At 40.2% G+C, this 18,072-nt stretch overlaps 1 protein-coding gene across 1 annotated transcript in view; it reads right to left on the bottom strand.

Moving 5' to 3' along the window:
• The window catches only part of LOC308107660 (galectin-4-like), a 4,208-nt gene extending 2,552 nt beyond the window's left edge, over positions 1 to 1,656 (bottom strand). The window contains exons 1-2 of the mRNA XM_080460122.1: positions 1,559 to 1,656; positions 663 to 751 (exon numbers count right to left, since the gene is read on the bottom strand). Of these exons, the coding sequence (XP_080316248.1) occupies positions 663 to 751; positions 1,559 to 1,642 (173 nt within the window). The 5' untranslated portion in view covers positions 1,643 to 1,656. The remainder of the gene's footprint in view (positions 1 to 662; positions 752 to 1,558) is intronic.
• Between the last annotated feature and the right edge of the window lie 16,416 nt (positions 1,657 to 18,072).

Genomic DNA, 18,072 nt, shown 5'->3' with positions numbered 1-18,072 from the left:
ACAAAAGACGTGGATCACTGAGTCCTGCTGGAACTGATAAGTGACTTCAGTGCTGAAGAAAAGCAAACAGTGCAGGTGCGGCAAAGTGCAGGAAGATAAAGGAAAGTCTCCCCGAACAAAGGAGCCTGAGATGTAGTGATACAGTCAGGTGTTGGAACTGTGTACTTTGTCTCAGAACAACTAGTAAAAACATCTTTAAAAACTGAAGTATTGTTATTTTAACAAAGAAGAGGTGCAACATTGTAAAAGTGGCAGGTCTCCATTGATACACACCGGTGTAAAGAAAGTGGCTCCACACTGATGTGGAAGAACCAAAATGTAGCTTTAAAACATGCATGTACACTAATCAACCATAACATTATGACCACTTAAAGTCAAGTCAATACTACTCCTGTTAGAGGGGAATTTGACATCATTTGATTCTTACTGTTGAGGCACGACATTGAGAAAACAAATACAAATGTGAGGATTGTGAACGAGTTTGACATCGACGGGATCAGAAAATCTCTAAAACTGCAGCTCTTGGGGGATGTCACTGGTCAATATCTATCAAACGAGGTTAGAAGTACCAGCTCATCCTGATGGAAATACACCGTGAAGCTTCAAACACATTAAGTTCTGAACTACTGAGATGTTGGAGCACTTTTTCTTTCCAAACTAACCTGGTCATGTTTTCAGGAGTGGAGCCTTGGAAGGAGATGGACGAGCCCTGCTTCAGACCCCCGACGATCGGCCCCAGGTAGGGGATAGTCTGGAATAAACAGCAATAAACATCAGTCGTGTAGGTTAGACACATCAGGAAATCTTAGTCATGTAGATTACTGATCGATGGCACGCCGCTCAAAACGTAAAAAGTTTTGCAGCTTCAAAAATGCAGCATTTTGTTTCTTGTCTGCTTTAAGTTTCTGTTATGATAAAGATTCACTAGATTCATAATGGAGATCCTCATGCCATCATTTCTAATTGTGTCAGTATTGCTAATGTTGGAAATGTTACTGTATACTGTGCTGAAGTACTGTGGCCTGCTGATTTTTCAATACTCTTATAATGTGGATTTTATCCTATATTCATATGGTTATATTATAGTACAAATTAATTGTGTATAATAGTTCAAATGTAAGTAGTGACTTGGTTTTGGATGGAATTTAATATTGTTTGCATCATCAGTTGATCTTTACATCTGTGAAGATTCGATAAACGCTCTAAGTACTTTCACTGAATGGAACTGAGGTCAGCTGCAATCTCTCATTCAGATCCATTAGCTTTAACCTACTTTACTTCATAGAAAAATACATTAACACAGTATTTTCATTTCAAAAGGTCTTTGTTTGGTTTCTATATGATGTAAATTGAATTCTAGTCTAATGATTTAAAACATCTTTTATCAGCAGGAAGTAAGAATAAATTCAATAAATGAATTAAACTGGCAGCAATTGATGACAAGTGGTATTAATTTGATGCTGTGCTAAAACACTTTACCAATGATGCTGGACGGAGGAAGAAATATAAATCATTTTACATAGTTAGCAGTGCAGATGGACTCATTTTGAATACTTACAGGGTTGTAGACTGTCATGGCAGCAGTTGGTGAAATGGACCCAGAGACAGAAAGAGAAGCAGGATGGCTGAACTCCGGCTTCATGTCTCATTTTATACTGGTGGTGTGGGCGGAGCAGGGTGGAGAACCTGCATCACACTGTTTACTTTACTGGAGGGGCCAAATCACCTGAATCACCTGTGTGTGTGTGTGTGTGTGTGTGTGTGTGTGTGTGTGTGTGTGTGTGTGTGTGTGTGTGTGTGTGTGTGTGTGTGTGTGTGTGTGTGTGTGTGTGTGTGTGTGTGTGTGTGTGTGTGTGTCTCTGTTATTTTTGTGTCTTTCCACCAAATCAAATTTAACACTTTTAAGCATTACAATGAAGCTGACACAGCTTCTAAAGTTTCTAAAGATTTTGATATAAAACCATATCATATGATGCATTTATAAAGTTTCAATAACAATTGAGAATAACAAACATTTATTGACATTTTGAGAATAGTTTATCTACATGATTGTATCTGTTTCAACATTTTATTCAACATGTTTTGACAATGTTGATCATTTTTCTGTTTCAACCATCCAGGCTCTTCTTATAGCAGTTGTTTGTTTCCATTTGTAACTTTTTTATACTTTCAGAAATTCATTTTAATTCTTTTCAGCTGTTTTAGCATTATTTTTGCCATTTCTTGACATTTTAGTTCTTTATTTTAAAAGCCCTTTTTAGCCCAGAGATATGAGTCCATTTGAAAATGACTCTGCTCTAAATAAAATAACAATAAAATGTTTCTCACCATAAAATATATTGAAATATATGTATTTCTTAGCATGTTTTGTCTGATCATGATGACTCAAACTAATCTTTCAAACACAGTGAACCTACACAAATAGAAGTTTGCATGTTCTTATATGTGCATGGTACTCTAATATCCTGCCACAGTGTGAAAACATGAGTTTAAAGTCAATTGGTAACCCTAAAGTATCTGTAGACAGTATTGTGGCCGTCTGATCCTCTGTAGTTGCTTCTGATGGATGGAAAATATTGTAGATAATCTTAAAGAATTGATCGCATACTTTGCATGCAGTCCTTTCTGAAGACACCGGGTGGCGCTCAGCCCCACTTGCCCCTAGTGACCAGTCGCCCCTGGTTATACAGATGACCCTCCGGCCAACATGTACACGTTTAATATATTCATTACTTATTTGAATGCAGAAAGCAGACGTCTTCAGAGGATTGGATCTTCATATGAACAATAAATAAATCTCCCCTGCATCGTCCTTCACTGTATGTACGTGTGAACATGATCACTATCACGTATGGCCCAGCGGAGATATGGGACCACCGTCCGTTGTAAGACTTCAGCACCGTCAGGATTTGTCTGAATAGCTGATTTGAGGATTTAGATGATATCATCTTGCCAAGTCAGTCCATTAACTTCAACTCCTCACCATGTGAAGACAAGTTTCTTATGTCTTACTTTTTCAAACTCTGTGTGTAACACCATCTCAGTTTTTCCTGTATTCTTCCCGATCCAAGGAGCCCAGTGTTCAAAACTAGGATTTACAGTGAAGATATTCTTTGCACGACCTGTGGAAAGTAAAGCATACCAGATAGTGAAAATATTGTCAACTGCAAAGCATCATGAATTGGGCTAATTATTAAATCAAGAGAAATCTGAGAACATGTACATACTTTGTACAAAGCCACGTGCAAACATTTCCAGCTCAACAGAATCCCAGAACTCTTCAACATTAACTTCACCACAGAAGTTGTCAGAGGCTTCTCCAATATCACTCACTGAAAAAGAAAACAAGTTATTATTTACCCTTACAGTTTGATGAATATATTTGCTCCCTCCCAATGCAGACAGACAACTTACTTTCCAGGGAAGTTGAACACTCCTTTTTTGTGCAGGTCCATTACAACAACTGGAGGATGGCAGCCACAGCAAACACAAGAATAGGTATAATTGTGTCCCGTCAAAGCCTCAAAGTGGCAGAAGCATGGAGGACTGTGATACTTTAGATGCCCTTACGCCGTATTTCTCTGGAACTGCTTGCACCACACCCTCAATATTCCAATAACAGAAATAAAACAAGACATTGAGAAATCCAAAAAGCAGTTAAAAGATAAAATGATATTAAAACAGTTGAGCAGACCTCAGGTGTTCAACAAGTTTGTTCCACAAGTGAGAAGCAGATGAACTCAAAGCTGCTTCCTTTTGTTTGGTTCTGGTTCTGGAACACACAGTAGACCTGTCCCAGACCACCCGAGTGGTCTGGGTGCTTCATGGTCCAAGACCATTCAACACTTTGTCGAGCAGCAGGAAGATTTTAAAATCCATCCTTAGACTCACAGGAAGCCAGTGTGGTGTTTGGAGGACCGGTGTGATCTGGTCCAGTTTCTTGGTGTTTGTAAGAACTCTGGCAGCAGCATTCTGGATCAGCTCAAGCAGGTTGATGCTGAAGTAAAACTCTATTTAAATAATATGGAAATTGAAAGGGTTTATGAGTAATAATAGATGACAAGCTTGTTTGGAAACCTCACATAGAACACGTAAAATGAAAATTGTCCGTCTATTTCTGTTCTTTACAAAACTAAAGACTTACTGAATAATAAATGTCTACATTTATTGTATTGTTCACTTGTGCTGCCTTACATGACATATTGTGTGGAAATATGGGGAAATACATATAAAACTAACTTGGATCCAATAATCAAATTGCACAAAAGAGCGATTAGTATCATAAATAGAGCAGGATACCAGGATTCCACCAATCAACTTTTCATACAATCATCCACATTCAAATTTCTGAATATTATATATTTAAAAACATTAGAAATTGTGTTTCGTGTGATGAATAATAGCATTCCAGATGGTATTCAAAAATAATTATTTTTTAAAGAAAGGCAATTTATAATTTAAGGGGGTGTTAATGTTTGAAACCTGTAAAGTAAGAACAAATGATAAATGCAGAAGACTAAATATATATCGATATATCATATTTATTAACTCTTCACCACAAATAAATAAATAATAAGAAAGGCAAAATACCACACAAACAGTCCTGTGCAGTGGTTCATAATCATTATGAACTCATAGAACAGTCTTGTGTAAAGATTCTCATGCTGCTGTCAGCTAAAAAGAAAAATCCTCCATTCAGAATACTTGTTTGTATATGTGATGGGTTATAATCTGTTTGATAAAAATGAGAGAACTAATGAAACTGTGAAATACTGGTGTAGGTATATCAAGTTTTGTTGATATTGTTTGGAAGCGTCATGTGAAATTTGATAGTTCTATCCTCCCAAAGGCCAGTCAGGGCCTGCAAGGCCTTCTCTGCAGGCCTAAGAAAAATATCAGACTCACAGACTGGTGTTGATTATATTTTGTCCATGATTACTTATTAAATAATTCCAAATGGTCTGTCCGCTTCATCTTATAGCTTCTGCCCCGGCCGGCTGCGCTGCTTCCAGACACGTACTTCCATATTAAAGCTTTTAACCAGTCCCATTTCAGCCATCACCTGTTGCCGTGTAAAGAAATCTGCCTGAGGCCTTCACTTTCAATTCTGCAGGCGTAGGCAGTGTAAAACAAGTATCGGTCCTGCTGCTGCTTCAACCAATCAGATTTTGATATTGGGACTCAGGGCCTTCTAGAAGGTCTCGCGTGCCCGATATATCACGAGCATAGTGCTTTTATCTGCACCTCAGGTGCTCCCTGCAAGGCACCGCATAACATTTATCATTTTATCACACTTATTCACAGTTTCCTGAATATGGGTCTTCCAAGTCATCCTTTCATCAAAGTGCACACGTAATAATTGTAAACTTTTAACTTTTTCCAAAGATTTGTTATATACCCTTAACCAGCTTCATGCCGCTGATACGTGGGTGATGCGTTCAGGTAAATCACGTAACTCCGACATTTCTTTTTCTTTTTTCCTTGAAAAATTTGGTGGGTGTGGCTTATATTCCGGTGCGATCATTAGTCCGGAAATCACGGTACTTTTCATGAAAAAGTCAGTGATGATCCAGGTGAGAAAAAAATCGTACCTTTTTGTGTGAACTTTGCCCGCCGGGTTTCAAGAAGCAACTCTGTACATCAACAACATCAACATCAAACCTGAGACAGCACATTGAACCCGGCCAGCCTTTCAAGGTATGTGCCAGTAACTAAAAAATTCCTTGAGGGTTTTACTATTTTAAGTTGTAGTTTGTTTGTAGAACCTGCCTGGTATATTTTCCTTTGCACCTTCAGGACTGCTGTCTGTTTTTGTTTTTGTTTTACAGTTTTTTTCAGTCGCTAACAAGCGTTTGTCCAAACAGTTGTCACATTTTCAAAACTCTAAATACAATTAGCACAGCATCGGTCTTCTGTGGCCATACCATTCACACATTTCATGTCGTTTTCACACAATATGCAGTCAGTAAACACATTTCCATAATGCTTACATTTTCTTAACAGACAAGCTGTACCTCCCAACAAAACTATGGATTGTTTTTGTAGTATTTGCGAATGTTAACACACAACATCCCACAATAGCAAAAACAATATTCCAAACCTTAAATACAGTAGAAAAACCTCTGCTTCTGCAATGATGAGTTCAAAAACAATATATCTCAGTTGATAATAAACAAACAATTGAATAATTTACACACTGCTGATTTAGGTCTATGACCATCAACCACATGACCAGATGTCCCTCCTTGAAGCTATGGATGCTGGCTGCAGGGACATCACAGTTGATGATTGCCAAGGGTGGATCCGACATAGCAAGCGGTTCTATCCCAGGTGCATCGCCTTGGATAATATCAGATGCGATGTTGATGAAAACATGTGGCCGAACCCTGAAGATCGCAGAGATTAGCTACAGTAATTTTGTGGGGGTTTTTTTGTTTTTGTTTTTTTTAGTTTTTTTTTTTAGTTCTCCCTTTTTTATCTGGGCTTTTTGCAGTTGTTTTTTTGGTCAGAATGCTCTTATTTGTTTCATGGATATTTTGTTCACTGTAAGCAATACTGTAACTTTTTCTGTTCTATCATACTGTAAACAGTATTTCTACTGTACCTCCTGAAGTAAAAAGTAAAGGAAAAACATGATTTGCTTCTTACTGGAATGCTTTGAAATGTGGACATACAGTTCCCAACCAAGAAATTTAGTGTAAAAACGGTGGATTGCATGTTCCATCCATCCATTATCTATACCGCTTATCCAATGCAGGGTCGAGGGGGGGCTGGAGCCTATCCCAGCTATTAGCAGGCGTTAGGCAGGGTACACCCCTGGACACGACGCCAGACTGTCGCAGGGATTGCATGTTTTGCATGCAAATACCTGTAAAACTGAAACATAAAACTCTATGCAGTTTTTGTAATGTCAACAATAGCAAGTATTTTGAAACCTGGTGTACTTTGATTGACTGAATGTACCTTGTGAAGTGAAAACAAGTGTTATTCTTTGACAGAGTTATTTAATTGAGTCAGATTTCCAGTGTTTTGGTAAAAGTAGTGTGTTCAGAGAAAGATATGTTCTATTTTGAAATGAAGAGTTAGTATATATCTAACAAAATGTGTTTTTGAGAAGAAAATTATCCATTTGGCCAATTGTGTTTTGTAGGTGTGAATCTGTGTTAAGAGTTTAGAAAAAGTATCTGAAGTATAGGTAAGCGCTTGTTAGCGATTGAAAAAAACTGTAATAATTCCTCTTTCAAAAAGACCATTCAAGCAGCAAGTTTTTCCTCATGTTTTTGAGAATATACTGTCGGGGTGGCGAACTGCAGCTGGCTACTAGTGTGGACTGAATGGGTGGCAACAATGGGGAAATGCCAGTATTCTGAGGGTAATAGCTCGCAGCAATATATTGATAAAAAAAATACAACTATGAACTAGTTCATTTTTGGATCTGTGAATTTAGAACTATGAACTGAAGTAGTTCATGTAGAAACTGAACTTTCCCAACACTGGTAGCCAATATATTGTGCACAACATTTATTATTTATTTTATTTTGAGTCATGTGATGTGTACCTTTTGTGCATAATTCCTTGTTCATACAAAAAAATTTAATTGCCATGATAAGATGAATTTAGCTGTAAATTATACGATCACGCTTTTGAAAATGTATTGTAAAAAGGTATAAATCAGTAAAAACGAAAAAACAAACAAACACAGGAGTGGAGGAAGCAGAGGGAGAACTTGTGTGGGATTGAGACCTGGAGTGGCTGTACTGGTGTTTTTTTGTGTTTCACACAGTGAATCGCTTCCTTGAATGGCAAACGCCTGTGTTTGGCTCAGCTCTTCTAGCTACGCAACAAGACGCAGACGGTTATATCCTCCGAGGATAGAACTATCAAATTTCACATGACGCTACCAAACAATATCAACAAAACTTGATATACCTACACCAGTATTTCACAGTTTCATTAGTTCTCTCATTTTTATCAAACAGATTATAACCCATCACATATACAAACAAGTATTCTACAAAGGAGGATTTTTCTTTTTAGCTGACAGCAGCATGAGAATCTTTACACAAGACTGTTCCATGAGTTCATAATGATTATGAACCACTGCACAGGAATGTTTGTGTGGTATTTTGCCTTTTTTTAAATTATTTATTTATTTGTGGTGAAGAGTTAATAAATATGACATGTCTATATATATTTAGTGATCTACATTTATCATTTGTTCTTACTTTACAGGTTTCAAACATTAACATCCCCTTAAATTATAAATTGCCTTTCTTTGAAAAATTATTTTTGAATACCATCTGGAATGCTATTATTCATCACACGAAACACAATTTCTAATGTTTTTAAATATATAATATTCAGAAACTTTAATGTGGATGATTGTATGAAAAGTTGATTAGTGGAATCCTGGTATCCTGCTCTATTTATGATACTAATCGCTCTTTTGTGCAATTTGATTATTGGATCCAAGTTAGTTTTATATGTATTTCCCCATATTTCCACACAATATGTCATGTAAGGCAGCACAAGTGAACAATACAATAAATGTAGACATTTATTATTCAGTAAGTCTTTAGTTTTGTAAAGAACAGAAATAGACTTGGACAATTTTCATTTTACGTGTTCTATGTGAGGTTTCCAAACAAGCTTGTCATCTATTATTACTCATAAACCCTTTCAATTTCCACATTATTTAAATAGAGTTTTACTTCAGCATCAACCTGCTTGAGCTGATCCAGAATGCTGCTGCCAGAGTTCTTACAAACACCAAGAAACTGGACCAGATCACACCGGTCCTCCAAACACCACACTGGCTTCCTGTGAGTCTAAGGATGGATTTCAAAATCTTCCTGCTGCTCGACAAAGTGTTGAATGGTCTTGGACCATGAAGCACCCAGACCCCTCGGGTGGTCTGGGACAGGTCTACTGTGTGTTCCAGAACCAGAACCAAACAAAAGGAAGCCGCTTTGAGTTCATCTGCTTCTCACTTGTGGAACAAACTTGTTGAACACCTGAGGTCTGCTCAACTGTTTTAATATCATTTTATCTTTTAACTGCTTGTTTGATTTCTCAATGTCTTGTTTTATTTCTGTTATTGGAATGTTGGGGGTGTGGTTCAAGCAGTTCCAGAGAAATCCGGCGTATGGGCATGTTGGGGGTGTGGTTCAAGTAGTTTGTGAGAAACACGGGTTATGGGAATGTTGGGGGTGTTGTTCAAAAAGTTCCAGAGAAATATGGCGTATGGGCATGTTGGGGGTGTGGTTCAAGTAGTTTGTGAGAAACACGGGTTATGGGAATGTTGGGGGTGTGGTGCAAGCACAGCTACACTGAGGACAGATAAAGATAAGCTGAAGATAACATTATCCAAAGGATCACAAATAACGATGAACTACAACTGAGAACATTTAATTATACAGACCACAACCTACTGGACTTGGAAAATGACGTAGACCCGGACAATAATTTTTTCTACAATATCAAGGACACCTGCTGTTAGTACACATATGGACAATATAACCAGAAATTAAACATAGATGGCAGATTGTAAATAATTCATTTCAATAGTAGAAGCCTCTATGCAAACTACAGCAATATCAAAGAGTATTTAGGCAAATTCATAAAACCATTCAAAATAATTGCAATATCTGAAACATGGATTATTAAAGGAATTGACTTTGAATTAGATGGTTATCGTAACATATTGTGTTAAGTTCGTTCTGCCCACTAGACGGTGCACTATGTACATGTTGTACTGTTGTTAAAATCCCACGAGAGTGTATGACGAGAGTAGAGGCGTCACGGGATCCAAGATAGTGAATAAAGTCACGGAGTAAGACAGACATCGTCGTGATTATTCTTAAGCGAAATACATCTACCACAGGTAGAAGGGCAAAACAATACATGGTGTCAGAGTAGCGGATAATAAGCCAACCCGTCGTCGAAAGAAATGGATGCCTACGGTGTTCCTGCTCCACGAATGGACTGGGATTCCACAAACCTACCCGAACCATGGCGACGCTTCAAGCAGCATGCCGAGCTAATGTTCACCGGTCCCCTGCGAGAGAAGGAAGAGGAGGACAAATGCAGCTACCTTCTTTTGTGGATTGGGGAGAAAGGACGTGATGTGTATAACACCCGGACGCTCACGGCAGACGAAGCCAAGAAGCTACAGACGTACTATGATAAGTACACAAATTACATCACAACCAAAGCAAACTCCATCTATGCCAGATATAAGTTTCATGAGAAGATGCAGGGTGAGCATGAATCATCTGAACAGTGTGTGACTGAGCTAAAACTGCTTGTCAAAGACTGTGGATACCCAAACAGTGACGAAATGGTCAGAGACGGGATTGTATTTGGCACTAATTCACCTCATATTTGTGAGAAACTTCTCAGCCAGGGTGCACAGCTCACATTGGACAAAGCTCTAGATGTAGCCAGGTCCCACGAGCTAGCAAAGCAACAGTTGAAAACTATGGGCCACACCAGAGACAATGACACTGTTCATGCCATCAGCAGAAGGCCGCACAGGCTAGATAAACAACAGAGAGGCACAAAACCCAAGGAGCATGCTGCTACAGCATACAAGTCATGCAGCTACTGTGGAGGACAACACAGTGCTAAAGATGTCTGCCCAGCAAAAGGAAAGGAATGCATGAAATGCAAAAAAGATGAACCATTTCGCCAGAGTATGTAAATCAAGGATCCCTTCACAGTCAGGTTTCCATCGGCAGACAGTACACGCCGTCCGAAAGAGAACACAGAGTATGTTGAAAAGGACACAGATGAGGAACGGAGCGGTTTTTACATCGACAGCATCACAATTGAAAATGAAGGCGAAAGGAATGAGCAAGCATATGCAGATGTAGAGCTAGGCTCTCCCCCACAATAAGTGAGATTCAAAGTAGACACGGGCGCACAGGCCAACACCATTCCGGTCAACATCTTTCAGACTCTCTTCCAAGATGTGACACTGAAGCCAGCCACACGCAAGCTCACGGACTATGGAGGACATGCACTCAGTGTTGATGGAAAATGCAAGCTGAAATGCAAACACAAAAACAGCACATTGGTGTTGGACTTTCCCATTGTGGATACCAGTGCCCCACCTGTTCTGGCGATGAAATCTTACCGTGACCTAAACCTAGTCAAGATCGTGATGGCTGTGACTGAGGAAATGGACAAAACGGACACTGACTCTCAGAGCATTTTAGACGAGTACGCTGATGTGTTCCAGGGCATAGGAGAATTTCAAGGTGAATGTAACTTCCATGTCAACCCAGACATAGCACCTACAGTCTACCCACCATGCAGAATCCCTATTGCTCTAGGAGACGGACTCAAAGATGTGCTCGACGACATGGAGAAGAACAATATCATCGGTAAGGTCACAGATGATATAGCTCGACGACATGGAGAAGAACAATATCATCTGTAAGGTCACAGATGATATAGCTCGACGACATGGATAAAAACAATATCATTTGTGTTGGAATAATCTTACGAAAAGCTATCACATTCATTGTAAGGTCACAGAACCCACAGATTGGGTGAATGCGCTTGTCATTGTAGAGAAGCCAAAGACAGGCAAGCTGAGAGTGTGTCTAGACCCCAGGCCCCTTAACAAGGCTGTACAAAGGCCTCACTACCCCCTGCCCACTTTAGAGGATGTCACCACAAAGCTTGCTGGAGCAAGATACTTTAGCGTCCTAGACGCCAGGTCAGGCTATTGGGCCATTAAGCTGAGCCATGAGTCATCAATGGTAACAACATTTAATACAATGTTTGGCAGGTACCGTTTCCTGAGGCTGCCATTTGGCATAATCTCCGCACAGGACGAGTTCCAGCGACATGTGGATGAGACCTATGAAGGCCTCAGCGGCGTGGCAGCCATCGTTGACGACATACTGGATTTTGGGAGGACCAAACAGGACCACGAATGAAACCTGAGAGCCATGCTACAATGCAGCAGAGAGAGGGGCGTGAGGCTAAACCCTGACAAATGCACAATCTGTATAACAGAGGTCAGTTATTTTGGTCACATACTGTCGCATGAATGTTTGAAACCGGACCCAAACAAAGAGCAGGCAGTCCAAGAGAGGCAGCCACCACAGAACAAGGCCGAGTTAGAAACCTTGCTAGGCATGATCAATTATTTGGCAAGGTTTGCTCCCCACCTGTCATAGATCAATGCACCACTGCGACAATTGCTGAAACAGGATAGTGAGTTTGTGTGGGATGCCAACCATGACAGATCCTACCAACAAATGAAAGAGCTGTTAACCCAGCAGCCAGGCCCAGTTCTCTCTTACTTTGACCCCCAGAAAGAGCTGTGGCTCCAAGTGGATGCTTCAAAAAGTGGCCTAGGTGCAGTCATGTTGCAAGACGGCAGGCCAGTTTCTTATGCGTCTAAGTCACTCACCAGCACCGAACAGAACTATGCTCAGATAGAGAAAGAGCTCTATGCTGTACTCTTTGGTTGTAAGCGTTTCCATGAGTACATGTATGGGCAACAAGTAACTATAGAATCAGACCACAAGCCATTAGAAGCAATACTCAGAAAACCACTGTCGGTGGCACCACCACGATTGCAGAGGATGATATTACAGCTACAGAAGTACAATATCAGCATCATCCACCGGCCAGGGAAAGACATCCCAGTGGCTGATACACTATCACGGAAGTCCATAGAGTATTATGACAAAGCTCTGTGTGAAGGAATGGAGGCCCAGGTGCATACAGTCATCAGCAACATGCCTGTTAGCGATCAGAGACTGACAGAGATTAGGGAAACAACCGCCCAGGATCCCCAACTCACAGCCCTGAGAAAAGCCACACTTGATGGTTGGCCCAACACACGGTCCAAATGCCCACCCATCATCCAAGAGTTCTGGAATCATAGAGCCGAGATCTCAGAGATCAGCGCCACCACGTTCAAAGGAGAGAAAATCATTGTTCCCTGTAAGCTCAGAGAGAACATGATAGAACGTATCCACTCCAGCCACATGGGTGTTGGAAAGAGTAAGAATAGAGCCAGAGACCTTCTGTTTTGGCCTGGTATGGGTAAGCAAATCGAGGCAGCAGTAGGAGCCTGCAGCATATGTCAGGAGAGACGCAGCGCAAACCCTAAAGAGCCCCTGCTGTCACACGCAATACCAGAAAGACCGTGGCAGGTGATAGGCACCGATCTATTCACTTGGAACTCCAGAGTCTACATCATCATCGTAGATGACTACAGCAGGTTCTTTGAGCTGGAAAGACTATACAGCTGTACTGCAGCAGCTGTGATCACCAAACTGAAGTCCACCATGGCCAGGCATGGAATTGCTGAGACGGTGATCAGCGACAACGGTCCGTGCTACAGCTCAAGTGAGTTCCAACGTTTTGCAGAGACATGGGGTTTCACCCACACCACAACTAGCCCCCATTACCCGCAGAGCAACGGCCTTGCAGAGAAGACTGTCCAGACAGCCAAGAGCATACTGGACAAAGCTAAAGCTGAACATAAAGACCCCTACCTAAGTCAACTAGTATATCGAAACACTCCAGTAGAAAACCTGAAATCCCCCGCACAGCTGCTCATGAGCCGGAGGCTTCGTTCCATCCTCCCTGCAACAGCCAAACACCTGCAGCCACAAATTGCTTGCCAACAGGCAGTGCGCGAGAGGAGAGAAGCCTGCCATGCAACGCCAGCAAACTTATTTCAACAGGACCGCCAGACCTCTACCTCAGCTACCCCAAGGTAGACCTATCCGGTTCCGCCAGTAGGATGGTTCCTGGAAACCAGCAATGGTGACATGCCCTGCAAACACTCACAGGAGCTACCTCATCACCACCAGTACAGGTCAGATCTACCGACGCAACCGCCGACATCTCAGAGAGGACAGAGGTGATGTTGCAACAGAAGAGATCATCCAGTCACCGGAGCCCACCTTCAGCAACATTCCAGTTTCCCAGCCTCAACCTGTGAAACCTCCAGACCTGAACGAACATTAATCCATCTGGTTACACAACTCGATTAGGTCGTGTTGTCAAGCCAAGACAGCTCCATGACCTGTAACCGTTGTAAACTTCTGTTGTGATTTGACAGTGATTTGTTTCCCTCATTTACGTTGTTGAAAGGTGCACATACCTGTTCAGGAGACTGTTCGAATTACCTGTGATCTATATTTTGACTATTTACATTGGCAGTATTATACTTACCTGTGCATGCTATTTTGGTTTTGGCCTGTCATCCCAGCTATTTGTTCAAGTTAAATTGTTCGTATACGCCATATTCTGTCAGCTGGTGTGTTATTTGTGTTTCAGGGACATCCTGGGTCAGGTTTACATATTTCATTTGTGTAGAACAATTGTTTTTCTTTTAAGAAGGGAGATGTAACATATTGTGTTAAGTTCGTTCTGCCCACTAGATGGTGCACTATGTACATGTTGTACTGTTGTTAAAATCCCGCGAGAGTGTATGACGAGAGTAGAGGCGTCACGGGATCCAAGATGGTGAATAAAGTCACACAGTAAGACAGACATCGTCGTGATAATTCTTAAGCGAAATACATCTACCACAGGTAGAAGGGCAAAACAATACAGTGATGAATTTCATTATATAAAGAGAGAGAACAAAGGTGGAGGAGGTGTAACTATATACAGGTACATCTAAAAAAATTTGAATATCATGAAAATGTTCAATATTTTTTTGTCACTCATTTCAGAACGTCAAACCCAAATATGATATAGGCTGATGACACACAGAGTGAAATATTTCAAGCCTTTATTTCTTGAAATGTTTCCAGATAGTGTCGACAGAAGAAATGAAGAAGCATCTCAGTAATCAATAAAAAAAACATCCTGAACCACAAATCACTCCACATATACCTTTGACTGGTGTTACCATATCTAAATTACTGTGCTGAGGTTTGGGGTAACACTTGTAAATCTTCACTACAGTTGCTAACAATTTTACAATAAAGAGCGATAAGAACTGTATAAAGATCACACGAAGTCACTCTTCTTTGAATCAAAAATACTAAAGTTCACTGACCTGGTACAATTTCAAACTGCACAAATGATTTGTAAAGCAAACAACATAAACAATCAACTTCCTACCAATATTCAACACTGAGGGTTATAATTGGAGAGGGAATTTAAAGCTAAAACACTGGAGGTTTCGCACAACTCTAAAATTTTGTCTTTCACAAGATGTGGAGTGAGGCTGTGGAATGGATTGGAGTCTGAGCACAGGCAGTGTCCAAGCACAACCCAGTTCAATTTTCTGAAGGTTTTCTCTCATTGAAATGCGTGAAAACAGTCTTCAAGCTTTCAAAACCCTGTCACTATGATGGAGCTACAGATCGAAGCCATGTTATTTTGTTGTGTGCTATTTAATCTGTTACTAATCAACCCTCACTATGGTGGTCTGAAAGTGCAAAAGACTACAATCTGCAGAAAACACTACCAAATCCACAAAACACTGCCAAAAAGAGAAAGCACTATCAGAAAACACAATGGAAACGTCAGGTACCTGCTGACAGCAGGGTTGTCACTGATAGGATGCGCTGTCGATGACTCATTATTATTGTACCCATGAGAAACCTTACCATCATTCAGTGTAGTTTAACGCATGTTAAATCAAACCCAAAGCAATCTCTGAACCAGTCAATGGCACGTCTCCATTGCACTTCATTTTATTGACCATTAGATGTCCTCCTCGAGCACTGTGTGCCATTGAAGCCTCAAATAATGAACCATGCTTAAAATGAACTATCAAAGCTTCAATAAAGCCTCGACCAGCCGTCAGTACCTGCAGGCCACAATGAGGACAAAATGTCTTGGAAGACGGTCTCTTTTCCCCGGAATGTGGACCATACTTCAGTTGGCAGGAATGACTTCCTGTTACAGAGACAGACTGTGCTTCTGTCCAATCAGATGCACGTCTCATTGGCTGTGCGTCCAATCAGTGACGACCCCGCTGTCAGCAGGTACCACACGTTTTCTTTTTGTTTTTTGGATTTGGTAGTGTTTCCTCTATTTGGTAGTGTTTTCTGAAGTTTGTAGTGTTTTACACTGCCAGGCCACCGTACCTCACTCAGTAATTTCATACATTTGAGGGAACTTGTGAAACTTCTTTAACAATGTCTCTCTATTCAATACATTTGAAATTGTTCATATAATGAAGACTTGAGGATTTACATTTAGCCCTTTTTTTTTACCTTTTCAGGATATTTCTCTGCTTTGTTTGTACTGTCATACATCTTTTCCACTAATCTCAATTTATATAATTCCACAGACCAGCATCACACTGCCATTGGAGGTTACTTTTTGTTCCTTGTCTGGGCCAACGCTCCTTATGAATATTATTATAACAATTCAGGTATTTTGTCATCCAGATGTCAGAAGCTGAGAGAACTGGTGCCCCAGAACCCTCCACTACTGATGATAGAGCTTCAGACTTCCCACCCCCTGCTTCGTCGTCACCCACACCAATGATGGACACACCCGTTGCTCCATCAACAGCCACCAGACCTGGACCATCATCTGCCACGTCCCTCTCTCCATCAATGGACCATCAATCATCAACGACCGACTTGAACCCGTCACTCATAAGTAATAAAAAAATAACAGGGTTCTCACCAGGATTGTCTGACAGAGTAGGGGTGTGTTGGTGGTGGTGGTGGTGGGGGGGGGGGGGTTTGAGTTATTGAGTACCCCCTCACACAGCCGACCTCTCCTCTCCTGTTTCTCTTCTTCCCCTCTTTCTCCTCTTTCTTCTTCTATTTGGGCTCCAAATAAGCTCTGTGTTGAGATTTTGACAGCAGAAAACAATTCAATATCTCCTGTTCTATTTCAGGCTGTGGCTGGTGTGATGTTTAGATACCACATTTTAATGCCAACATTTATAGTCTCACAAATATTTAGATCATTTCTTTGCATCAACATATTCATAACTAAAGTAATGCATTATTCCTTTTTATTTGTAATGTTTTGCAGGTGGAGCTTTGTGACACATGCCGGCATTGATGGAAACAGCAGACTAGTAACTTACATCAACTGCAGCACAGACAACAAAGCTTTGAAAGTATTGACTTATATGTCTTTTGGGATCATAGTTTGAGGTCTAATCAAAGCTGTTATAAAAGATGGTATTGATTTGTTAGCTTTATCTTATTAAATAAAATTATATGAATCACATAGTGTATTAGCAGTATTGTGGGAATTATAATACAAAGTGTTCCAAATGATCATTTGTATTTTTTGCTGGCATACTTTGATCTCTTTCATTGTCTTTTTTTAAAATTCAGTTATGATTTGAAAATAAAAACAGAAGTCATTATTCAATGAATAGAAGTATATTTCTGATGGAACGCATTACTGTAGTTTTAAGAGCCGTGACATCGTTATCTCTGTGTTACATTCAGGACATATTTACACTGGAACTCTTCTTGTTTTGTACATCACTTTTAAGTAAATGTAATATACATTTTAAGAAATCAATGCAATAGTGTTTTGGTTTAAACGATACACAGGGGTGTGTGTGTGTGTGTGTGTGTGTGTGTGTGTGTGTGTGTGTGTGTGTGTGTGTGTGTGTGTGTGTGTGTGTGTGTGTGTGTGTGTGTGTGTGTGTGTGTGTGTGAATATGATGGAAAATAACTGGAGTCCCTCAAGATTTTCTTTAATTATGCATCTATTTGATGAAATATTTTGGTTTTACAGTATCGCTGCTACTAGTTGACCTGGTCCGTGTTCGACCAAGGGACCCGTTCCTTCGTTTTGAAATTGAAAATCCATTAGTTTCTTTAAAAAAATGAAATAAAATACGAGCATAATTCTTTCTTTTTTTTGTATTATTATTATTATTATTATTATTATTATTATTATTATTATTATTATTATTATTATTTAGAACCACATTGAGATTAGTAATCTCTTTTACAAGTGGGTCCTGGAGAGCTGGGGGGCTTGAGGGTCTTGCTCAAGGACCCCCAGTGCATGCTTATTGGACTTTCTTTTTCAAGCTTGATTTACCGGGAACTCGTCTGGCTGCCCCCCTGGTGGTATTCTTGTATAAATGTA

This window comes from Lipophrys pholis, assembly GCF_963383615.2.
Source record: "Lipophrys pholis genome assembly, chromosome: 3".
NCBI classification, from domain to species: Eukaryota; Metazoa; Chordata; class Actinopteri; order Blenniiformes; family Blenniidae; genus Lipophrys; species Lipophrys pholis.
Note: the sequence above shows the minus strand (reverse complement) of the source record. Positions and strands in the feature narration are given on the sequence as shown.